Here is a 25,581-nt window from a genome sequence, read left to right on the forward strand (position 1 = left end):
TAGGAAATGCTCAAATCTTATTTCTTACGGTAAATCGTGCTAACGCGTTTGTCTTCGGCAGTACTCGGGTAATTCAAACTGAGTTTAGCCTGACGTTCGTTTTGTTTATTTAATTATTGACATTTTGTTGGTTATTTATTTTTCAAATTACGCGCGTTTTCAATTATCATGATTGAACAATTATTAATTAATGTGATTCAACACTATTCCTTTTTATACGACAAATCAAAAGCCGATTATAAAGATCCCTCCAAAGAAGGCAACGCTTGGCGTACAATTGCGAATTCATTATATTAACCTCAGGTCCTCAACATTCATTTTTACAAAATAAGCTAGAACACATGAATTTTCCTAGATGCGATTTATACGTTTTGTTTTGAACCTCCTGAGCAGTCTGGGCTTACGCTTCGCTCTTTTTTTTAGGGCATAACATACAAGAATTGTTGAAGCGCAAAGAAGTAGTCCGTCCATTTCAAGCAAAATTAAAAGAAAGACAATTTGAATTTTGAAATGCGCGTTACTCTTACTGACAGAATTCGTTACGTGCTAATGCGCAAGCGCATCACTTGCCACTACGGAACTATAAATCGTATTATTTTCGTTAACGTAAGATTTTACGTCTTTACGGCTACGGAACTATAAATCCTGCTTAAATTGTCGGTGTAGTGGGAAATTGTCCAAAGGAGTTGCCAGTTGCCATGGATAGGGAAATATCGCAGGGCTCTTTCGCTTTCTACAGTGTAATTATCGCTGTAATTGAGCGATAATTGCATACCTCATATGGCATTTATGACATATGAGGGAAATATTCACTACAATTATAATATGTAAACAATGACTCAATACCTGTTGTATTTAATTTACTTAATTTATTTTGTATTCCAAAGCCGATTGTACAAAATTTTGATGACACTGAATAATATATAGGTGAATAATCCCGAAACAGATTTTGGGAGTCATTGAACAAATGCCTCGTGCATATTGCTTATTACTCATACCTACTCGCTATTCTTTGTCTTGCCATTTTTTTAAACCTTGCCACGTCTAGTTTTATAGTTATACGGTATATGTACACAGAAGTAGGTACCTATACAATTTCATTTTTTTTTTACTTATTTCCGTTTCAGTCAGACTAACCTCAAAAATTTATTAAAAGTGCGAATGTGCCGGTGTAGAGTGCATTGCCAACGAAAGAACCTTTCAACTTGGTGCAAGGTGCATCGCTAACGCCTTACCTCACTTTCGGAAAGCTTATAGCTGATGAAGTATTATATTATTCTTAAACAAAATATTGACGTTATTTCCACGTTATTTCGCTATTTATTGCAAAAATGTTGGTTGAAAGAATTTCTTAATCATACTGTGTATAATTAGTGAATGTTTTGGTTGGCAACCTTTCAATTCTCTTCGTTTTTCCCTGTTCGTTAAAAGTCGTGTCGTTTTCGTAAGCGTAAAGCATATGGTGGCGATTGTAATCATTTCATTACCGGAACGTTGCTGTGTAAAATTTCTTCTTGTATTTGTGTTATCGCTATCAGTTAAGTAGTTATGGGATCATCTCGACATAGAGACCGAAGTCGGGATAGAGAAAGAGACCGTGATCGTGACCATGAAAGGGGTCGCGATAGGGACCGTGACAGAAGGGATCGTAAACGACGTAGTCGAGACAGAGATCGTCACCGTGATCGTGAACGTCGAGATAGAGAACGAAGAAGTAGAAGTAGGCATCGCGAGCGTACCCCAGAAAAAACTGCAATTCCTGATGGAAACAAACTACTTGCGGAAACATTGGCCACGATTGCAGCTACAAGAAATTATGCCGCACTTGTAGCACAACGTAATGGCGAGTTGGCTAACGAGAATTCGAATTCCCAAGGGGAAGGTAAGGAGTGTGATTTTTAAACCTTGTTGCTTAATCCAATTGGTTAGAATCAAACTTGGAGGACGAGAGACGACGCAAACGAAGGTCTCGTTGGGCAGGAGGCGAACACGAAAAGATTTTTATCCCCGGGATGCCAACTATCTTGCCATGCAATCTCAGTAAGGAGCAGGAGGAAGCATATTTACGTAAGTTGAGAGATGTTTATTTAAATACTTACTGTTAGGGAAAGTCAGTTAAGAGTAATAGGGATAATTGGTAGACTTGCATGTTTTTCATAGGTTGTGGTGAGTATCGATGATTTCTTCATGTTTAATGAATCTTTATAGATCTCAAGGTTGTTTACCAAATAAACATTCACCTTGGATAATAAATTAGTCTTTGTAAGTATTTTGTGATTACAATCTCATTTAAATTATAACAGTTACAGGAACAATCGGATGCTGAAATTGTAACGTTCTAGGTCCCATATCACTTCTTTTTTGTGCTCGAATGATGAGATATCTTTGTGTAATCTATCATATCACCAATTACAATTTCTTCTAGGTTACGGTTAAGATGTGTAAATAAGTAAAACTTCTATTTACCGGACATCGTATTAAGGCTACTGTCTGTGGTTCACACGATGCAGGACAAGCGTATTTATGTACATGCATCATTGCCCTTTCTGTGCTTTGACTGTCGGCATTTGGTGCTTCTTTTAATTTTATTCCAATATCTACAAGCGTGTTAATCGGATAATGATAACACGTATTATTGTTCCTGGCAGCAAATTTTCATGACTGAATATGTGTGATTTTGGTCTCATTTTCTTGTTGAACTGGTCATTCAAAGTACAGAGTGTTTCAAGCTGCCGCATCCACCAACATGGGTAACACTGTTATTAGTGAGGATTTCACAAAAAAATATAAGTTTATGTGCACAGTAGGTAATGGTGCTATGAGGATGCATCGAAATGAATTACAAAGTATGTCGTAATGATTTTTTGGTAGGTATGGAGACCTAAGAAACATAATGAAAGATTGAGGAGATCGAAGATAGCAGATTTCCAAGCAAATTATTTATTTTAATGATAATTTACATGTTTATATTTTGAGAAAGATAATGAATAAAGTTACTGCCAAATTGTATTCTTTGAAAAATATTGTTTATGAAAGGTAGGTTGTGACAATTTATTATCAAAAACTGATCATTGTAAACTTGAATACGTGTATGGTGGGTTTATACAATCATTATTATTAGTTCACTATCGTTAGATCATTTAGGAATAATAGAAACAATATATGGTTTCGTTGGTTAGTCACACATCAATTTCAAAAATAACTGGGTGAGTTTATTTCATGAATTAGTATGGAGATTTCAGAAAGTATACAAAATACAAGTTAGGTTAAATGCGGAAAGATTTGCAGTTTTAGTGCATTACTCAGGACACCACTCTTTTGTTTTATTCTAAAAATATGCTTGGTTTGCTAGATATTTTTATTTTCAAAAGTTCTCCAACAATGGTTGCCTTTGAAAAAATTTAAGTTTCATTTCATAACTGACAGATTATAAATATTACCTCAAAACAGTCATATCAGTGCGAGTTAAATTAATTTCAATCTTGTAAGTATGTATCTCTATTTTTTATGTAGCATTAATAACTGAGCTACAGCTAGGGAAGTAAAGTCGAAACATCACTTGTTTTAAACCATGACTATTTTTAGAGAATCAAAGGTGTTCTGATAGCGTTTTCGATTGGCAACACTCGTACTGCACGAGTGTTGCACGAGACACTGAAGAAATCCATGTGAAAATTGCTCTCAATGGAACATAAATATGCAAGTATTATATCCCAAGTGCACGCCAAATACCTGAATACGTGCACGAGCGAAATACTCAGATCTGGTATTTGGCGTGCACTAGGGATATACGGGATGACTATTGCCTGACAAAAATTGTGCAAGATAAGAAGAATATAATGTTTGTTTCGATCCTTTCAAAGACATGGTTTTTCAAAAAGCATCATGAAACCGAAAATAAGCATGGGTTCAGTTACAAATTGCCATTTTACAAATTGTAATTTTCGTTAATACAATTTGGAATTATTTATGTAAGTTTCATTTTAGGTATTTACACATAAGCAATACTCGCGGGTATTGCACAAGTGCATGAATACTCGAGGATATTTGTCTGTTGCTAGGTGATTTCTGTAATATGCATTAATATGATTGGTTGAAATTTTCTGAGGGCAATAGTCATAAATATTTGTTGTCATTTGTCCATAACCTCATTTTAGATTTAGGTAATCGACAAATCTCTATTCTAAAAAATGACAAACGATTTCAGTATTGTTTATGATAAACGATGAGGAATATAAATTTGAAATTCCTGTAAAGGACCAATTTTTGGCGTTCAGTTTAATGAGTAAGTGTAACTTTTTGTAAAATAGAAGTTATGGCTAGTTCATCATCTTCGCTATCGCTAGATGACGACAAAAAACTCTCCCAACGCAAGAAACAAATTCAAATTGTCGCACGTTTGTTTTGAAAATTTGTTAACTAGCAGCTCCACGAGCTCCCGGACCTCGTACGTCGAAATTTGCACTGAGTGTGTAATTGTTGCATCACATTTGCCAATGGAACACAGAAAATTGCCCTAAAATCACCAATAGAACGTAAAAATTGCACGACACGAGTTTTGCCAATCGAAAACGCTATGAGTAAGTCACATAAAACTGCAAGTCTGCCCCGATTTAACCTATTTTGTATCTTTTATACATTCCAAAACCCCTAAAAATTATGATTCCTTCATAATTTGAATTGAAATGGAGATGAATTTTTAAAGTTCAATCTCGAACAGCTACAACTGAAAATTGTATTATTTTATTTCTTTAAATATGCCTGTCATATAACACATAACACCTTTTTATTATGGAAGTATATTGACTTGGAATATCCGCTATACAGGATATTTCAATCTTGGATGCATTTCTCAGCATTGTTGCGAGTCTGTATAATGGATACTGTTTCTATCATAATGTTTGAAGCCATTTTATAATTTAGTATTATATGCATAATTATCTTGATATATAAAATTATTCTGTAAGGATGTGTCTGACTGAACTCCTTCTAAACGGCTGAACGGCTTTTGATTTTTTTTTTCATGTCTTTCTGTATGACCCCAGATGTTCATTCTGGCGCTTTAGCTCTAATGTCTTGCTTGTCCGTGTACAAGTACACTTTACTTCTTGAACACATAGCTCTGGTGTTGAAAATTCAGGTGTTCATAGAGTGGTTACGTCATTTGGATCCTGAAGAAGTGATTCTACTAATCGCTTGCGTTCCCTTATCCTAATTCTTTCTTCCCTAGATGTATCTAATTTCTAATGAAGTGCCATTGGGAAAAGAACAAACTGCAAATACGCGCGAATTAGGTAAAAAAGTTGGCATTTTGCAGTCCGCGCATGCGTGGATTTAATTTTTTACTGTGTGCGATATGTTTACTTTTCCTAATGACATTTGTAGTTTTCGATTTTTACTACATGTGATATGTTTTTCTTTACTAGAAGCATCTATGGTTAAAATCTCAAAAAAATATCTTGATAATTAAAGAAGTTGGCACTGACTGCGCATGCGCACATCTAATTTTGCAATATCAGTTATGTTTGCCTTTAACAGAAGTACCTATATTAATAAATAAGGAAGTTGACATTCTGCAGTCTGCGCATGCGCAGTTTAATTGTCAAGATTTTTCTTGGCTCAGGCGTTAGAGCTATACGCTACCGAATGCAAAAGGAACGAACTTAATATCTTGAAAATTGTAGGAGTAGTTAAGGCCTCGGACAGACGAACAAACAGAGAAAGTGGTTGCAATAGCGCACCCAACTTTGTTGGAAAACGCTAAAAAACACTGACCACTAAAGAAATATCCCTTTTTCTTACCACTTCAAATCGTAGATAATAGTATTTTTACTATTATATAAATTGACATTATTTTGAACACCTGAAAATTTTGAAATAGACTACTTTGTACAAAATGATAATTTTTTGTGATTAATAAGACATCGTTATAAAAATAGGGGATGTCTATTCAAAAAGTTTAGTTCTAGTTATTTTTTCAATTCAATTTTAATGTGCATGCATTAACGAGCGACCCAGCTCATTCATGATTTTGTGCTTTCTGCCTGTGCACCCGTCCGTCTACAGGTCTCCATGATAACTCGCGAACGGTTTCGAATTTTCCATTTCTGTTCAAGGTAAATAATGGTCAAGGGACTAACTAAATTTTGGTCATTCGGACTTTGTGTCCATCCGTCTGTGTTTGTCGCTCGTTGTCTAACCCCAAATAATTAATATCAGCCTCATATAAAAAAGTTGCAAACGTCACTTTGGATATAACAATTAAAATATGGCAAAAACCGGCTAAATTTAGGTATAGGACATTATACATTATATAGAATTTTACGTAGCATCTAAAAATGAAATAATATAAGTGTCCAATATAGGGCATTCTAGGGACTAGCGAGAAATGGTATACAAATTTGGTTCAATGGCAGAAAAGTTGCGCAATCAAAGGCTAAGAAGATAACGTTTACAAACCTGGAAAATTTTTTGGTTTTTGAAATTTTTCTGGTGAATCAGCTGTTTCCACCGCCAAATTTCGCGCGACTGAACACATTTTTCGTACACCCGTTCCAAACTTAACTTTTTTGTTTACTTTTTCCCATTATCGTGTAAAATTAAATTAGTTTTAGGTGATGAAGTATAAACAAAAACCAATATTGGCAGGCCATGATACATGCGCGCGTTTGCTCTTCCGCTGACAATTCAAGGGGAAATTATTTGCGCTGAGAAAAATGGCGGACTCATCATCAATTTCATTTTAGCGCATTAGTAAAGAAAAATATAGCGCATATATAACTCTCGCCAGGAAAGATTGCCGGTCACAGCACACCTTGTGTCGATCTACAATCTAAGTTTTTCTTAAGATGCGAACGACTTCCAGAATAGGATTGTGCCAATGTTAAACGAAAAATCTTTTTGTTCAACATTGACACGATACTATCCCGGAAGTTGCTCACATCTTTAAAAAAAACGTACATTGTAGACCGGGATCAAGTGTTCTGTGACTGGTAATCTTTCCTGGCGAGAGGTTTAGCTATGGTATTTTGGAAAGTACTGATCATTGCATGGAAAATGCCCTAAAGTTACTCCCCTTAGGGCGGAAACCTTTTTTACTTTTTTAAGTACTGCCATGGTATTCCGATGGCATATTGTTTTTTTATTTATTGCCTTTATTTATTTACAATTACAAACAGCCATGCTTTATCTGGGATTCGAACTCAGAATCTTTGTAGCCAAAGTTGAAGACCTTTTTATGTTGAATTCAATTATGTATATCACTTTACGGTTTGATTATGGTTTTTTTTTTTTTTGGGCTTAATTAACAAAATTCCTATTAATTATAAATAATTAGCCAGGAAAATAAATTATATTATCAACCTAATTGGTCAAACTGCATCAGCGATTATTGCATGCTACAAAATAACAGTTATCCATGTTGGTACACTCATTTCGCTCTCTGTTAATAGTCATCATTTTTAAATTGTCATTATAGTTGCTGGACTACAAGAATTTCGTCAATAGTTTATCCAAAACAAATTGCAACGAGCAAATCCTTCACTCTAATGGGGAAACTTAATCTTTAAAGTGTCTTGTTTATGAGTAGGTTTTTTCATCTTTTTGATTTTAGTTTTCTCGAGTTCCCTTTGTACAGTGTACTCCAAATCGAGGAGTAACATACACATGCTAATGGACGGTATGGTAGATTATTCTATGATTAAATAGAATATTCTGATTATCATGTATAACAAACAACAAAAAGTAATGTGTTTAACAGTGCTTTAGTATGTGAATTTTGCATTTTTATTGCATGACATGTTAGCCACGGCAAAAGTAACTTCTTCACTTTTACGGAAGAATAGAAATTCGATTTTTTTCAATTTATTGGTATTGTATGATATAATTAATTGTGAAATATTTTGAATATGCGATTTCTAACATATGGGCGTTTGCCCTATCCTAACCCGTTTCATTACAGTTCAACTCCAGATAGAGGAAGTCAGCCGAAAACTTCGTTCAGGCGACCTAGGGATCTCACCGAATCCTGAAGAAAGGTGCAGTTCCTTTGCTTGCTTGCCAGACAGCTGAACATCACCAGTGGTTTGGCATCTATAAAACAGTCACAAGCATTTTAATTATTATTAAACATAAGATTTAGTAATAAGACTGTTTAAAAATTGGGCAAATAATCATGATATCACTTGATTCTGCATTAAAGAAGGCTCTCACATTTTAATATCGTCGCCAGAAGTGATGTTGCGTCATAACTCACAAGCATAGACATTTTGGATACCTAGGCATCACTCGTGTGATGACCATATTAATTCATTTGGTTTGCTTAAAATTTACAATCTGGTCATTTCAACAATGATCAAAATGTGAACCCTCTGTTCAGAAGAGTTGTTGGCGGTTTAGTCCGTTTGAAATTTATCATCATATAAGGAATGTCAGTCCTGTTTTCTAAATTAATAGCAAGACAATCTAAAAGTGTGCACGGGCAACACTGTCATTTTCTTTTATGTAATCTTTGTATATTCTTCTTTATCACGTTTGCCAATGCCATCTAGCTACATTATAAAAAGAACTATATAAGTACCTACGTACTTTAACTCTTCATACTCGGAGAGTGAGTTAGGGTTACTTATTCCTTTGTATGAAGTCTCCACGGGGTACAAGTCATTTTTATTAAGAACGCTACAGTTGTGCAATGATTATTTGCCTTTAATCTGATTAACAGGGCGTTAGTATTCTTAAGTTGAATAAATTTGACGTGTGTGTCTAAAATTTACCTATGTTGTAACAAATGTAACGCAACCTGTTAATTAATTTAAAAAGACCCATTTGCTTTTGTTACTTAATTTTACTACACAAAACAATTTCTAAAGGTTTCAAAAAAATGTTTGTTGATACGTTTTCAGGTATCTTCATAAATTTACGATTTTAGAAATTGGTTTTTAGTATAAGTGTCAATATCAAATTACAAACTATTTCATTTCAGCATAAAAAAATAATAATCAATCAACTTTTTATTACAGCTCATAACTACATAATTAATTTTCTTCTATAGCTTGCGGTTAAAAAATTGATCATTTTAAGAAATAATCCTTTCAGGAGGATTTCTCAAAAAAATTGAAAACCATATTTAGAAATTAGTTGCTAGTTGTACAAAATTAATTTTTGATTTTTTAGAAATTCCTAATGCTACATCACAGTTAATCAAATTTATTAACTACATAGCGTTCATTTTGATAAGTGTAGTGGTGAAGCATAGGAAATGTTGTTCAATTGTTATTAGTGTGTTCCTTCTGTTTGTGCAGATCACCTTCTCCAGAGCCTATATACAGTAGCGATGGGAAACGTTTGAATACAAGAGAGTTTCGAACAAGACGGCGACTTGAAGAGGAGCGTCACAATTTGGTTTTACGAATGCAGACAATTAATCCAGAATTTAAACCACCTGTTGATTATAAGTATGTATATGCTATATATATATTTGCTGGGTGGACATTTTGTGTTTGACTGTTTGGTGGCATTTTGGGGATGGCGCGATCAAAATTTGTAACTATACCTTTTTTGCATGATGCAACCCAACAAACGAAGAAAAATTGACAGGTCTTCATTTTTTTGGTCATCATTTTTAGCGCATTTCCACAAAAATTAAAAAAATGTGCTATTGTGGCCAATTTGCCCGTCCTGTCGCTACTAGTTCTTTATCTTAAGAGCTATTGTTCTACTTTTTCCGCGATTTGGTTCGTTATGATGTCAAGGCTTGCATCAAGAAAGGAATTTTTTCTGTTTCGCTTAAGAAAAAATCTATTTTTTTCGTATACCATAATTTTACACCTTTGCCATTTATCCTCGAGATCGTTTATAATGTTGTATCGCCGTCTGTCTGTCCGGGTCCAGTTATGCATGATGAACTTTTGTATTTGCGCAATCCAATTTTCTTATTTGTTAAGATATTTAAATGAAATTTTGTATGTAGGGTAGGATCACGAACTTATAAATTAAGATAGACTTCTAATGCTGAATTAACAAATGACACCTACATGGAGGCCGCCATGATGTGCACTCACTTGGCGCGAAATTCAAATCAACTAATAAACAAGCATTAACCCAACATTAACCTCACGTTTTCTAAATACATTATTGTGACACATGTCATTTTCCAAGGCTGCAATAGTCTCAAAACTGGAGCACTAGGAAAATTCCCCTAGGAAATAACTAAAATGTGCACATCATGGCGGCGCCCATGCTAGGGCCATTTTTCTACCCCTATGCAACTGTTTGATCAGCAGTCCATCTTAATTTATAAGTCGTGGGTAGGATTCTTCTTATAAACTGAAATTGAGTACCACGTCAAAAATGGATTGCAGATATGCATCTTTACAAGTGGGAAATGAATGCAAGGGAAAATGCGCTTTTTGTAAATCGTTTACGATTACTTTTTTGACTTGACAGTAAATGAACCTGGAATACGGCGATACTGTGTAATTTTCCGAGTTTCCACCGAATCCCATGAAAATTTGGACTTAGGTTCTACTTACCCTCCACTTCAAAGTTGAACTTGAGCCCAAGGTTGCTTTTTATTTTTTAGGGGAAAAAACTACCCCCTATTAGAAAAAAATCGTATAATTGTAAATTAAAGCGGATAATTGATTCAAATCATCTTACTTAATTATACAGTAACATTAAATTTAGATTTCTTTGCTATTTTTATTTTTTACCACATAAAATTTCTACCCTTATAAAAAACAACCCTTGCGAAGAAATGAAAGTATGTCTGTGCCTTAATAGCATATTGTGTGTATCTTACAATGCTAACTACACGCGTTTTGATGTATCTATGTGATTGGTTTTTTACTCATAAATCGGTTAGGTAATTTTTAAGCTACGAAGTGCTTTAAAAAACCATTTTGTAGGTTTTTTTAAAAGCTATAAGATTATTCAAATTAAGTGTATGCAAACTTTGAACAGCCATATCTTAACCAATTTTTGTTTTACAGAAAAACAAAAAAAGTGTTCAGAAAAGCAAAAGCTACATTTTTTATTCTTGTAAATTTCTTGTAAGTGCTTCATTTTTTGGTTATTTCACGTTGAAGTACTCGATTTGGAATTTGACGAATGAGAACCTACTTTTCATGAGCTACAACTTTGCTTCTACTGAGTCTACAGACTTCATATATAAACCATTTTGTTTGTTTTTTTATGAGCTATATTTTTGCTAAGAATACTTTTTTCGATACAATACTTACTTTTAGAGTTATTTGCGAAAAACAGTCTGAAAACGTTTTTTCAAAAAAATTGTTTTTTTCCTCGAGATATAATCAAGTCACCAAGGTCAATTTAATAGAAAATGTAACTTTATAGTTTTCTGGCCAGGTTTTAATTATACTGAATGAAAAGAAATTACCATTCGGACTTAAAATGACTTCAGATTAAAAAAAATACCTTTCGGCTCTGATGACCCAATTTTTGTTTACATTCTTCAAATAACATTTAAATACTCCAGAAGCATTTAAATACATTCCAAAAGTATTTCAATACTAAATACTTCTAAAAGTATTTGCGCTTTCAAATACAATATTAAGAAAAGTATTTAAAAACTCCAAACATAATCAGCTCTTACTGTGCATTAGGCATATAGGATGTAAGACTGTCAAAGACGTTTTTTTTTAAATATCTGGTTTGAGTTAGTAAGCTGTTCTGTCAATAATTTGGCACCTGATTTTATTTGAAGCCGTTTTAAAATGCGTTTTAAAATGAGTCTGAATATTAGTTTCGCTGTCACCTGAGATAGGTTTGTTTCATTTTTATACTCGAAATAGTTTACGAAATAATTTTTTAAAAAACCAATTACCGCGTTTTTTTACAACAAAGATGCAGTGAAGATATACGTTTTCTGGCCACAACAGTGGATGTTTGGGGGGGAGGGGGTATGATAACGATTTGGTTCCATAGACAGAAAAATTTCACGAAGTTATAAGCATGGCCATGTTTGTAGTTTTATTTAGCTTTATTTCACTTCTTATGCTGGTAATTTTTTATTGAGGATGTATTAAATTATATGGAATTTTTAACACTTGCCTTTAAGCTCGAATTTCGATAAAGTAATTAATGTATTCACATAAGAGGTTATCTATTTGATAAATTGACTGAAACAAAAAAAACTGGCCCCTTAGTTTATTTATATGACAAAAGAGATTTAAGTTATGCGTTGTATCGTTTCTCATACTAAAAATTATATTGTGACATGATAATTTTTTGTAATATCAGAAACGACACCAAAATGTACAGGATCATACTGTCTTTAAATCTCATTACAGTTTATTAATACAGTAGTCTCTCTAATAGTCCGGCGCACTTTGACGGGCGTGGTGTGGGTTTCAAATTTAGACACGTTATTATTTATTAAAACTGGGTTTATTTTTCATTTTTTTAATTTGGTACTACACTATAGAAATATTATTTCTTAGAGATAATTTTTTAATGTGTCATTTTTTATTCTAAAATACCTTTGATTAGTTGTTTTGGTACAATGAAACACTTGTTTTGTGCGTTTTAAATGTTCATCAACTTCCAGTAATCCGGTCCGATGTCTGCCGGATTACTGAGAGTCTACTGTATAGAGAAAGAGGAATGCAAAAATTAACTGCAACCACTGCAGCATTTCTCATTCCTATCGCAAGATTTGTTACAATTGCAATAAAAAAAACATATCCCCGTTTCAAAACTTCACCATTGGCCAGCAAAAGCCCAAAGATGGAAAAACTTGGTCATTATCAGAGTGTACTCGGCCTGGATATTTGCCTACTTGTTCCTTTTAATGTGCTAAGTTGGAAACGCACAGATGTTTTCATTTCATTTTGTTGCTGGCACGAATGAGTGGATAGATAAGCTCCAAAAGTCAGACAGGCTTCAACTCTTCGAACTGGATTTCTTATATAATTGTGTCTCTTAAAAGATTTATGGCTATTTGATACTGGGGTACTTTGTTGTATATGAACTTTTAGTGTAAAAAGGTTTATTGTGGTTATTCTTGCTTCTAGTCGGCCGCCTGTAATCAGGGTGAGTGATAAAGTTATGATTCCCCAAGAAGAGCATCCCGAAATCAACTTTGTCGGATTGTTAATTGGACCAAGAGGAAATACTTTAAAAAGTGAGGGTCATCTATTCATCTACAAACTTTAATATCGACATCTTTTAGCAATGGAAAAAGAAACTGGTGCGAAGATCATCATACGTGGTAAAGGTAGTGTCAAGGAGGGGAAAGTGGGCCGCAAGGACGGACAACCATTACCGGGAGAAGACGAACCATTGCATGCCTACATCACAGCTACCAATCCAGAGAACGTGAAGAAAGCTGTAGAAAAGGTAACATTCATTTTTATTCTTCGAATTGTACTAAAATCGATTTGTAGATTAAGGAAGTCATTCGTCAAGGCGTTGAAGTACCCGAGAGCCAGAACGACTTACGTCGTATGCAGTTACGAGAGTTGGCACAATTGAATGGAACATTGCGCGAAAATGAAGGTTTAAGGTGCAATAATTGCGGTGCAACTGATCACAAATCGTGGCTGGTATGTTTTTATAAAAGTTTTATTTTGTACAAAGTATTTTTAAACCGATTCGTCTTCATCTTGCGCTTCTTGTACTAAAGCTATAAATTTTCGTTTGAGACACTTTATAACTTTAGGACTTTGTATTTGTCTGATTTCCGAAGAGATGTATTTTAAAAATTCGTCTATTCCGTCGGACTCCCTAAATTGATTTGTATTTGTGTAATGATCCAGCTGTTCTACAAGTGACGGATTGTTATCCATAAGAAAAGGGTTGGTTATCATTGTATTGTCGGAATTGGTATTCGTATCTTCACTTTCCGATTGTGCAGAATCTAAAATGATTTATTATTATCTGCGAGTTAATTCTTATTAAATGCGTACATGTTGCTGGATATTCAAGTCCTGGTTCAATTTTCTCTTTTTTCCTAACTCTTTTGTATCTATCGCCATTAAAATATTTAATGTACGACTCCTAAAAAAAGATTCGTAAAGTAATGGCAGAACTATCAGATACTACTTACCTCAGACACCTCATGATTGTGGAAGTTGTTTAGCGATTTAACAAAAAGCTTCTCTCCATCCGGAGTTGCTGTTAAATAAAAGTTGGCTTCGCATTCTTCCCTGTAAGTAAATTTATTAACTGTGCGCTTTTAATTTAGTGGGACATTACAAAGACTTATTCTTTCTTCTAAAGACTCGTCCGCCTTGAACGCAAGAATATTTCAGTTGATAATACTTAATGTTCGGATTAATGTATCTGTCGGTTTTCTTTTTTGCTCCTTCTACTGTTCGGCAGTCTCTTTTCCAAAACTGTAAGTAATGCCGATGGGCCGATTCCTTTAGTAACTGATCGAATTCCTCATAAGTCTCAAACTCGTCATTCAGGTTTATTCCCAAAGGTATATTAATTAATTGTTTGTGTATTATTGAATTAGGGGTGTCTTCTAATCGAAATTCGTCCATTGTCATTTGAAATTCCCTCCACAAATATGGCCGAGGTTCGCGTGCGCATCCACGCCAAATTGTTCAGATCCGTTACGATTTTAATCAATCAAGTTCACAAATCGGCGATTAATTTATTATTACGACCGTGTTAAGTCAATTTTAGGAAAACTGGAGACAATTTTACGACACTTTGTAATAAAATAAACGCGAAGTTCATTGATCTGAATCTGACGGTTTAGGACGACGCATTTCATTACGCCGGCGTACGGTAACTGTAACGGTATCGTCATTTCCCGACTCTCGTCTTTCTTTTTTAATGGTCAGGGTCGTATTCTAATTCTATGGAAAAAATTCGACTAGCCGTCAAATGCGATTCTTCTTGTGTTAAACTTTGACACGAATTAAAAATCGTCTTTACAGAACGGGGTATTTTTTCGTGCTACCACGTATCGTTATCTATTGTCACATCGCGATAAAAATGTTGAAAAGTGTTTTTGGGCGAATCTGGCGCCTTTGTGGTTGATTTTAACGATGAATTATTTTCCTAAAATCTATTAATACCTGTTGCTCGGTATTTACTATGCAATCGTTATCCTCATTTCTTAAATACAGTTACATAGCAAGCAGGCCCGCTTTTAACGTACGAAATTTCGCTTTTTAAAGCTCTGCCATCTGTCGTTCCGGTCAAATTTTTCGGAGGCAACCCTTTATCATAGTATTCGCCATGAAATAGCGATTATTGTGTTACAGGATTTATTTATTTATTATCCCTCTCTTGTTCTGGGCTCTCACCTCAACAGGCTTGCGTCCAATTACAGAGTGACCCGCATAATGCTTTTTAGAGGTGCCCCTGTAGAAGGTCTTAAGTTGTTCTTAAACTACTCCGTTATTTACCTTACGAATTAGGAAAACTGCAGGAAAACCTAATTCGGAGTAGCCGGCAGAATACTCGAAACTGGTCTATGGCAATTCCCATCTCTGCTACAAATGAAAAATTCACCTCAACATTTAAACAGATCGGTGTAAATTACTAGTTTCGTTTTATACTTACATATTTTCAATTGTTATAAAACTTGTTCCTTAAACAATATGTTTAAAAAATGTCATTTTTGATTTTAATTAATCAGGTCCACGGTCGTATACACAGGTCTGGAAACTCGAGCCTGTTTCCTATGTGAGAAGTGAGTTCGCTACGCGCCAAAGTCGTCACGTACGGCGCATGAGTCGAGGAATGTTCTCTGCCAATTGTCATGGCTGATTTGCAAACAAACGCTCCTTTAAGAAAATATGATGAAACCGTGCATTGTGCCGAAATTCAAAACGGGGTACAGAAGTGTTAAACCTCGTGTTAAACAAAAAACTTCTGTTGTGCCGAGAGATGCGGAAATGCGTAAAAAGTGAATACTTACGATTCCGGAATGTGTTTTAACGATGTTTTTTTACGTTTTTCTATCGATTTTAACGGCGTGTGTTGAATCGGATAGAGAATAATTCGAAGCCAATTTTCGCCATTGAATGTACCGGGTGACCCAATAAGACTGTTCCTCGACCATATCTCGAGAACCGTTCGTCATATGACTTAGGGGTAAAAAAATTTATTGAGTAGGTCGAGGGGAAATATTTTCAAGTTCGAAAAATGACCAACAGAGGGCGTAACTGCCATCTTCAATTTTAAAATTGCATTTTCTTTAAATTTCGCATAATAAACTAAACATTGTTTTTTCACATTTTTAAAGAAAACCAGTTTATCTATCATTTTCATAAAAACAAAAACTCTGGTGTGCAGCGTTCAATTCACCTACTTTAACTTCTAACCGATTGACCGATTTTAACAAATTTTGTATGATTGACAAGAGCATTCCTTGGGCAATAAGAATCAACCAAAATATAGTTAATTTAGTTGAATCCTTTTCCGCCAGGGGGCTAGTTTTGACACTATGACCCAAAATCCTAAAAAAATCAAATGGAATGATACGACTATTTCTTTATGAAAAGTAGCCAAATAACATCCAAAGAGGCCAGTGAAAACCGTTTTTCAAAATCGCGTTCCTAACCTCAAATATTGGGAAAATGAGATTAATTAATTAATTAATAAAAATGCCTAAATTGTATCTTAAATTTACTTTTTACGTATCTCGGGTATTTGTCGATGGCAGTTACGCCCTCTGTTGGTCATTTTTCGAACTTGAAAATATTTTCCAGCGATTCTTCATGACCGATTTACCCAATAATTCTTTTACCCCTTAAGTCATATGATGAACGGTTCTCGAGATATGGCCGAGGAACAGTCTTATTGGGTCATGCGGTACCTATCCAATAGATTATAATGAAAAAACCTAAGTTTTTAAAGCTAAAACCTTTCCCGTCGCCTCTAACTCCGCCTACAGTTAGAGGCGACTCAGCCGCATATCTAGTCGTATAATTTAAGTCATCTGTAGTATGTTTTCCATTGTGACATCGTCCCTTTTAATTAAAATAATTAATACAAAAGGTTGTCGCATAGATTTAATGAACGTATGGTAAAAACCGCACGCGCTCTAGTTCGAACCCGCGACATCGCGGTCGTAAGTGATTTACGTACGCATATACCCTCTTTGGGTATGATATGACGCCTTTAAGCTTAATCCTGAGAACATACTTCGATCCATGCGCCACCTCGTAGCTGAGCGAGGGACTATGAGTCTTGGTCAACGCAAAATCGCCTTTGTATTTCGCAAGCTGCGCAACGTTTCAATCCCGTATTGGGACCGGTGCGTGTCAGTTCCATTTTCAACTTTGCAAAACAAAAAGGCGATGTTGCGTTGCCGAAGACCAAAACAGTAGTTTCCTGCAACATTCATTGCTAAAAGACCCAATTTTGTTTTTTTAAATTTTTTCATGATGTGAAGTTAACAAATATTTAAATTACGGCAAAAGCGCAGTCGACGTTGATAATGACCCCATTGTTGGTGCTTGTTCAAGAAAGACTCCTTGATCCATCTTTTTATTATTGTACACAAATTATACAATATTATAATACAACAAATTAATACACTCGACTCAACACGTATAAGGTCTCAACAAATTGTCAAAATATATTAGCTCAAAAAATTTTGTTTAAACGGTCGGAAATGGACTGTTCCCACATCCATGGGCACTTGTTTTTGGAGATCGTGAATATGTTATCAGAATTTCCAAAGCAAACTAAATGTTTGAATGAATTTGTTTTAAATGATAAATCTGCGTCTGCTATGAAAACAGTAACTTGATTATTGATGTCAAAGTAGGGTTAGTTACAGTGACTTTATAGACAGTGGCGACAAAGACAAGGAGCCCAGCCGCAATGTTGCATCAAAAATTCAAATTAGTAGGCAGCACACAATACACACAAAGTTTTTCTATATAAAAGTTGTTTAACATTTTATTTCCCATAATAAGGCAGCATTCAGATGTTTTTCATTAGGCTCATTTTATAGAGATTTTTTGTCTCTTTTCAATGATATAACATGTTAGTACCCTTATTCAAAAATTCAAAAATAAGTACTCTTCAAATCTGCAATAAAATATGGACTGTTCCATTTAAAAAATAAGTTTGATACGCCACTGGTGACCAGAAATTTTTTAAACATAATTTTGCTCCAAGATTTGTTCGGTATTTTTGTCACCTACTAAACTTGGTCTAAGAGTATTCTGAAATATAATTCAGTAATTATGTATCCTAAGGTAGAGAAATATTTAATGTTGGAAGTTAATTGTATTAATCACATTGGGAATTAACAAATTTTTCTATTTTTAGTGTCCAGATAAGCCCAATGTGACCAACAATATAGTGTGCTCCAGTTGTGGTGCTGCAGGACATATTGCCAGAGATTGTAGACAAAAGAGACCGGGTCAAGGCGGCCCACCAGTTACAGGAGATAAAGCAAAAATAGATGAAGAATACATGTCACTGATGGCAGAATTAGGTGAAGGTCCTCCACCACAAACAACTACGAGCAGTACCACTTCAACTACGACAAGAAAAATAACAACCGGTATAAATCTGTTTGAACAGCAAATGCAACCGAGACCCCTCATGCCACCCCCTCCTACTATCCAATCACATATCCTACATTCCACCATTAATGGAATGAGTGCTGCCCCATGGGCTACAGCCGCTAACTTAACCTGGCAGCCGGGACCTCCTGGTATAATGCCACCCCCTCCGCCACCTGGTGCATCGAGTCCTCCTCAGATAGGAATGAGTTGGATGGCTACAAATAATCAGCCTCCACCTCCTGGCGCTTCAACCGCTACTACTACTGTTACTTCAATGCAACAGTGGCAAAGCACTCAGTTTGTTTGGCCACCGGCACCTCCCAGCGCTAGCTTAGCGCCACCGCCTCCACCAGGAATAGACATGAGCAGCTTGTTGTCTGCCCCTCCACCACCGCCTCCATCTTAAACTGTGTACAAGTGTGCATATTTTCATATTGCAGTTTCTATTAAGTAAGAAATTAATTCTTAATAATGGGTAAAATGTAGTTACATGATTTTGTAATTTTAATTGTAGGATGTATTACGAGAAAAATTAATATGTAAGCATTGATGTTGATAATTTTGAATGTGGATGTATATACATAGGAATCTATGTAACAATAAAATACAATAGTGGTATACCAGAAAAGTATTGCATTTACTGTATCAAACCTCCCAAAATTGTCAGTGTTACTGACAGGTTTGGCCCATTACACTTTAAAATTTGTAATGATAATTTTAGCCACAAAAAACAATTACTTGTGAGTTTAATTACATTCTGCAAGGATAGTGGAGAACGGAGGTCGGAAGCATTGCTATCATTGTCATCTATTTTTTTTATTGACAATTTATTTGGAGGTACATCAACCTTTGTTTTTAGCACCTTAAAACTAGATTATTATTTTAATTAGTTACAGTTTATTAATTAGGTTGGTCGCTTTAAGGTACTGGTGGAGTCATTCGAATTTAGGGCTTCCTGGAGGTTGTTGGAGACTCTAAATGACCGACACGGAGCAGCATAAGTGGGACACTCCAACATAATGTGGCCCACTGTGAGGTCAAGTACACATTGAGAACATTGCGGTGGTGGTTCTTTGCTGAAGAGATGTGCATGGGTGAGAAGGGTGTGTCCCATTCGTAGACGTGAGAGACTAACTTCTTCTTGACGTCAGAAATTGTGATAAATAGGTCTCTGGATGGTTGGTTTTATTCGAGAGAGTTTGTGGTTTAACTGAGACCGCTGTCCATGTCTAATTGTTTCAAGAGTTCGATGTCTGGGTTTTCGGTAACATCCTTGGCAGCGGCGTCTGCGCACTTATTCCCTGGTATTCCAATGATGGAACCCATAGGAAGGCAGATTCAGTTGCATCTTGTAGATGAACTATTTTTGATTATTGGTTCTATTACTTGTAAAATTCTGAGAGTGATATAAAACAATAAATGGATTGGATGAATGTACTTTTTTTCAGGCCGTATAAAAATATGAAGTCCAAGATGTTTTTCGAAATGTCACAGTGAGTGGGCACCATCTAGTAGAGCTTAAATAATTCCTATGAGTAAGTGTCATTTATTTTTAGCGCATTTTTTAAGAACTAAAAAAATGTGTTATTGTTTGCGTTTTGTCCGTCCGGTTCCACTTCTTCCATTTCGAACTACTTCTAGGGGAATTGTCATTTAGTGGTGCCAAGTTAAACTTTAGAAAATGTGGGGGGGGGGAGGGGAGGTTAAAAATTAATTTTATTTCATACTATCTAGTAATCACCGCTTTCCCAGACTGATTTGAGTCTGGTAAATCGTATTTTACCAGACTGGAAATTTTGCCTAGCAACCGCAACTGACATCCATCTAAACGTGATATTTGATTGATTGATTGATATTTGTCAAACTACTGTCAGATCAAACAAATCAAGTGATCGACTTTTGCTTTTATTTTAATGTGTACCTACAACATTCTAATCAAAATGGTATTTTAATAGAAATAGAGCAGTATGAAATAAAATGTTTTACATTATTTGTATGTTAAATTAGTTAACGTTACTCGTTTCGAAATTCCTGCCTCAGCTACGCTTCGGCAGTAAACATCTCACTCGTTAACGTAAACCTTGATTTACCATACTCATATGTAAATAACTATTATTTCATTGTATTCCAATTAAAGGTCTCAACAAAAGGAACCTTTTCTGCCAACTACTGCCCTTCTTTCTGTCGATCAAAGTGCGGGGTGGAGGGGGAGGAGGGAGTGGAACTAGTTTTATCCTTCATGGTACTCTAATGAAAGGTCTCAACGAAAGGAATTAATTTCTACCAACCATAGCCCTCCTCCTCGACCTCTTATCGTGATAGGGTATATTCCCTTATACCTCAAGAACGGATTGTCAGAAGAGATTGAGACGTCTTCAAGAAATATATCCATTGGTGATGTCAAAACAAAAGCTATTTCGTTTAAAAAATGCGCTTTATCTGCACAAGAGATGTGCACAATTTATACTTGTTTTATATGTTTTCAAACAGGTTTAGAAGAGGATAAAAACGAACATCGTGAATTTTGTTTTTTGAATTCGAATATCTTCAGAACTGATCGGAATTATCGAATTTTTAAAACATATTTTACTAAGCCCTACAATGTGCAACCTTTTTTCTAGTTTAATCGACTGTATCTATTATGGTTACTGATTTCCCCATGCTGTTCATTCTTATCTTGGAGACACTATATTTAGGTTTAATTCAGAGACATGGAGAGAGGAGATCGCTGATCGACGAGTGCGCATCCAAGAAAGGGTGCGACCTCATGGGCGCTGCCATTTTTACACCCGTTGTGTCATGTTGTGTTTATAGTGGTTTTATTTTAGCGTGTGTTCGTGTTTAGGAGAGCTTTTTTCGAGGTTTAAGTGTTTATTTTGTAACGTCAACGTCACTGGCATTTTCTTTTGTTCATTTGGATTGAGATATTAGTTTCTTCCTACGGAGCTGCTGCCGAATAGAGTGTAGTGTATGAAGATTGCGTTAGATGTCTCTGGGTTGCGTCAGTAAACCTTTATAGTCCTGTTCAAATTTCGCGCTTCAATGGGTGTCAAAATGGCAGCCCCCTTGTTTTGTCACTTCGCGCAGTTTCATGCGCTATCTCCTCTCTCCATGTCTCTGGTTTAATTACGTACAGTAAACCAATACCACAATACCTTAATAATATGCATGTTTACTGTTACTGGCAAAGGTCACATATCCCCTATAACAGAACTATTGTATTAAAAGTGATTAATGAACCAATGATCTATTTTCTACATGTATTTATTTGCATGCATTTGACCACATGTCTCAAATGTTTACAATACAATTTCAATAAATATCTTCTATACACAGACTACCTATATACAATGTCTACAACACACAATTTTTTATATACTAAATGATTCTCCACAACCACACGTGCCCTTTATGTTAGGATTATTGAACACGAATTCTGAAGCTAACTTTGATTCCACATAATCCATTTCGGTGCCTGTAACAGATATGATTTTAGTCTAATCATGCCAGGAAGCATTGTAAAAGATCTCGATAGAACTTTGTTTTCTTACCTAAGAGTGTTAATTGAGCTTTTTTATCAATTATAACTCTCACTCCATCCTGTACCACTTCTTCATCCATTTTATCTTAAAAAAAAATTTGCACTTTCATCCTAAAGAAATTGTTTACCTTTATGTGTGGCATAATCCAATGTATACGATAGTCCATTACACCCTCTTTGTCGAACACCAATTCTCAATCCAACCTGTAATTGCTACAAATAATTAGTTGGATTAACAAAATTATAATTTTGCGTAATAGATGTATATCTCCGAGGGCTATTACCTAATTTCTATGCCTTTTGTAAATTTGTAATTGTGTTTCATTAAGAGGAGCACATAAACTTTAACGAATATGTATATCAATCTCTATGAAATACCATTTTCCTGTTATGGAAAACCATGTGAAATGGATGCATATTGCAAAGTTTGCACTGGGTCCTGTCACTCCTGCTTCATGGTGAAAGTAACCAGTTCATTTAATTCAAAGTTTTATGTTCTCGAAAAATTCTCAGATACATTGATTAGTATTGTGATTTGTGACGTAGCACGTATGGCACCAGCATTAGTTTCTTTTATGAAACACCCTGTATATTACAAATTACAATATTCTACCTTAACATTCTGAAGAAGGCATTTTCGTTTTACCCTAACTGATGTGTTGCAATCAGATCGATTCCGTTCGTTTTGACAAGCAAACTGATCCTGAACTTAAGAAATCACTTGTAAGTGATGTAGCTTTTGAACTACATCAGTTTCAAATTCACTTAAATCTAACCTCAAACATTGATTTTGTTTACTTTTCAAACCCCCAAAACGTTTCTCAGTCGGTCGCATTCATTTTGAACAAAACGGGTAAAATGAAAGCCTTGTTTGTGTGGTAACAGGCCAATTGACTCATCATTTTTTTAAGATATTGCACTTACCTACTTTTACAAACAAAAAGAAGAAACACGAGGAATAGAAGTTATTTATACTAGACTTATTGTTTTCGTATATTGCACAATTTTCAACATATTAAAAACTTGTTCTTTAAGATGGAAGTGCCACAGAACTGCAAATTCTTTTATAAAAGCAACCATGTAAAACTAATAGCGTTTTCGATTGGCAAAACTCGTACTGCATGAGAAACTGAAGAAATCCATGTAAAAATTGCTCTCAATGGAACATAAATATTCGTAAATATTTGTTGTCATTTGTCCATAACCTCATTTTAGATTTAGGTAATCGACAAATTTGTATTCTAAAAAATGACAAACGATTTCAGTATTATTTATGATAAACAATGAGGAATATGAATTTGAAATTCCTGTAAAGGACCAATTTTTGGCGTTCAGTTTAATAAGTAAGTGCAACTTTTTAAAATAGAAGTTATGGCTAGTTCATCATCTTCACTATCGCTAGATGACGACAAAAAACTCTCCCAACGCAACAAACAAATTCAAATTGTCGCACGTTTGTTTTGAAAATTTGTTAGCTAGCAGCTCCACGAGCTCTCGGACCTCGTGCGTCGAAATTTGCACTGAGTGCATAATTGTTGCATCACATTTGCCAATGGAACACAGAAAATTGCCCTAAAATTACCAATAGAACGTAAAAATTGCACTAGTGCAGCACGAGTTTTGCCAATCGAAAATGCTATAAAAATGTTACCTATAAGGTCATGAAATCTTACACAGTATCTATATGATTTTATAATCTAAAAAAAACATATGTAAATAAAAGACCCAGGTGAGTTCACTCATAATACCTTCAAGATGCTAAAGGTAGGTATGCCAAATTACAGTTTATTTTTATATGCATGACATTACATTCGTAAAGCTGAGGTGTCTTAACATACGAGATGAAAATTTAAACAAACTTACATAGTCTTTTTTCCCGTCTAGAATTTCTTTTACTTTATTAACTGCAGCTGGAGTCTAAAACAAACCTTATCTTAAAATTAGGTTATGTACGTATAAAAATTTGTTCAATAACCAGTATCAATGCCGCTCTAGAAGGTAATAATTTTCGACCTTTCATAGCGCGAACTGTTGCGGTAGCGACTAACTTTGTTGCCATTATCTACAGAAATAAATTTGGTTCAGTTATTCATAAATTTTACTGTTCACTTTGAAATATGAGGTTATGATATGATAGATACCGCAGTGATAAATTAAAAATTACTAAATCCATCTTTTGTGCTACAGTTAGAGATGGGGGTGTCCAGGAATTGTGTGCTGCTTGTCCAAAATTTGACAAATGACCTACCGCTCAATATCTTTTCAGCATGTTGTAGGTTTCGCTATTATTGCGGGCAAATCTGTTGCTGTACAGTTGAACTTATTGCGTCTTAAGACCTCTTGACATGGAGCACTAAAAATTGCAATTGCAGGTAAGTTGAAAGAGAAATTGCGAAAGACATGCGCAATTCAAAGTCAGCCGATCAATTGCTGCAAGAAACCGATACCGGACCAAAGAGCCAGTATTTTTCGGATTTCTCTTTCTGGGTCTCTCTTTTGTAGGTAGAGTAGATACGTTGCGCTTGTGAGAGGGAATTTCCGTTATTACACATTAGGTACACATTATTGCTCTTAAAATTTGGCTATTATTTGTAAGATGGATATTAAACTTAATCGTGCGCATCACCCATGACGATTTTACGTAGGACAAATTATAAAAAAAAGGCAGTATCCAAGTGTAAACTTGGCCACGCTGGGATTCAGGTAACATAAAATATATGTATTTTTGAGTGAGAAAGAACGAAACGATAATCGAATTAAAAACAGTAAGAAGGTTGAAGAATATGGGTTCAACTTCAAGGATCAAAGGAAAGTAAAATAAACGACCAGTTGAAATGAACGCGCAAGCGGAAAAGAAGTTTCAATGAAACCTACACAATATGTTTATGCAAAATACTAATGTAGGTATTTTAACTTTGTGTATTACTTTTTCCTAATAGTTATTTGTTTCATTACTCAGAAGGTTGCTGGACTCCGCTAACGCGTCGTCCAGCAACTGTCTTCCTCGTCCCGAAAACTGACATTTTTTGTACGAATAAAACATAAAATTTTTTCTCCAACCTCCTTTACTTCAAATTATATTCGAATTTAGATTCAGTCACAGTTTCACTACTACAGTACCTATAAGAACTTTTGCTTTCTTGTCCTCACGTGTCATGCCACTCTAGTTTTTAGGTTAACTTATAACCTATTCGTTCTTACTTCTTACTTCTCACCTCTCGCGACTTTGTAGGGAGCAAATCTTGAGGTAGCATGTTCTGCCGTTTCTATAATCTCTGGCGGAGTGCAATCCATGTCGCTATCAGTTTCAGTCATTTTATTGTATAAACAATTAATATTGTTATATTTTGTATTGAAATAAAAAACTTGCCATACAGTTTTTTAATTAAAATTAATTGCAATTAACTTTTTCAAATTTTGAATTCAAAATGACAGATATAGTGCAATGGGTCTGAAGTAGATGGCGTTACGCGCGACGGCGGGTTGTATAGTATTAAAATTACGTTCACCGAATATGTAAATTACGTTACACAT

At 35.0% G+C, this 25,581-nt stretch overlaps 3 protein-coding genes across 4 annotated transcripts; 1 reads left to right on the top strand and 2 right to left on the bottom strand.

Annotated features, from left to right (window-relative positions):
• Positions 1–1,428: 1,428 nt before the first annotated feature.
• LOC116163349 (splicing factor 1-like) lies at positions 1,429–19,124 on the top strand. Its single transcript, XM_031477237.1, has 8 exons — positions 1,429–1,882; positions 1,930–2,067; positions 7,961–8,036; positions 9,300–9,452; positions 13,032–13,141; positions 13,190–13,356; positions 13,404–13,562; positions 18,265–19,124. Exons 1-8 carry the CDS (start codon positions 1,549–1,551, stop codon positions 18,910–18,912), a joined length of 1,785 nt encoding a protein of 594 aa, XP_031333097.1. The 5' UTR covers positions 1,429–1,548; the 3' UTR covers positions 18,913–19,124.
• Positions 13,557–14,756, bottom strand: LOC116163352. Its single transcript, XM_031477240.1, has 4 exons — positions 14,215–14,756; positions 14,066–14,165; positions 13,926–14,016; positions 13,557–13,876 (listed from the first exon to the last, which is right to left on the bottom strand). The coding sequence occupies exons 1-4, from the start codon at positions 14,511–14,513 to the stop codon at positions 13,602–13,604; spliced, it is 765 nt and encodes a 254-aa protein (XP_031333100.1). The 5' UTR covers positions 14,514–14,756; the 3' UTR covers positions 13,557–13,601.
• Positions 19,125–21,752: 2,628 nt separating the features above from the next.
• LOC116165004 (iron-sulfur cluster assembly 1 homolog, mitochondrial) lies at positions 21,753–24,209 on the bottom strand. Of its 2 annotated transcripts, none has more exons than XM_031479272.1 (5): positions 24,023–24,209; positions 23,911–23,964; positions 22,176–22,260; positions 22,058–22,132; positions 21,753–21,981 (listed from the first exon to the last, which is right to left on the bottom strand). In XM_031479272.1, the coding sequence occupies exons 1-5, from the start codon at positions 24,104–24,106 to the stop codon at positions 21,878–21,880; spliced, it is 402 nt and encodes a 133-aa protein (XP_031335132.1). In that variant the 5' UTR covers positions 24,107–24,209; the 3' UTR covers positions 21,753–21,877. The 2 variants fall into 2 exon arrangements, with proteins under 2 accessions (XP_031335132.1, XP_031335133.1); XM_031479273.1 differs by having other exon boundaries at positions 22,176–22,251; positions 24,023–24,206.
• Between the last annotated feature and the right edge of the window lie 1,372 nt (positions 24,210–25,581).

The sequence above is a fragment of the Photinus pyralis genome, unplaced genomic scaffold (genome assembly GCF_008802855.1).
Source record: "Photinus pyralis isolate 1611_PpyrPB1 unplaced genomic scaffold, Ppyr1.3 Ppyr1.4_LG2, whole genome shotgun sequence".
NCBI lineage: Eukaryota > Metazoa > Arthropoda > Insecta > Coleoptera > Lampyridae > Photinus > Photinus pyralis.

Coding starts and splice junctions, on each gene's coding strand:
- LOC116163349 (XM_031477237.1), top strand. CDS start 1,549: ATGGGATCATCTCGACATAGAGACCGAAGTCGGGATAGAGAAAGAGAC. Junction 1,883..1,929: donor TTCGAATTCCCAAGGGGAAG/GTAAGGAGTGTG, acceptor CCAATTGGTTAG/AATCAAACTTGGAGGACGAG. Junction 2,068..7,960: donor GCAGGAGGAAGCATATTTAC/GTAAGTTGAGAG, acceptor GTTTCATTACAG/TTCAACTCCAGATAGAGGAA.
- LOC116165004 (XM_031479272.1), bottom strand. CDS start 24,106: ATGGCAACAAAGTTAGTCGCTACCGCAACAGTTCGCGCTATGAAAGGT. Junction 22,261..23,910: donor TAGACGGGAAAAAAGACTAT/GTAAGTTTGTTT, acceptor AATTATTTGTAG/CAATTACAGGTTGGATTGAG. Junction 22,133..22,175: donor GGATTATGCCACACATAAAG/GTAAACAATTTC, acceptor TTTTTTTTTAAG/ATAAAATGGATGAAGAAGTG.
- LOC116163352 (XM_031477240.1), bottom strand. CDS start 14,513: ATGACAATGGACGAATTTCGATTAGAAGACACCCCTAATTCAATAATA. Junction 14,166..14,214: donor AGAAGAAAGAATAAGTCTTT/GTAATGTCCCAC, acceptor ATTTACTTACAG/GGAAGAATGCGAAGCCAACT. Junction 13,877..13,925: donor ACTTGAATATCCAGCAACAT/GTACGCATTTAA, acceptor AAATCATTTTAG/ATTCTGCACAATCGGAAAGT.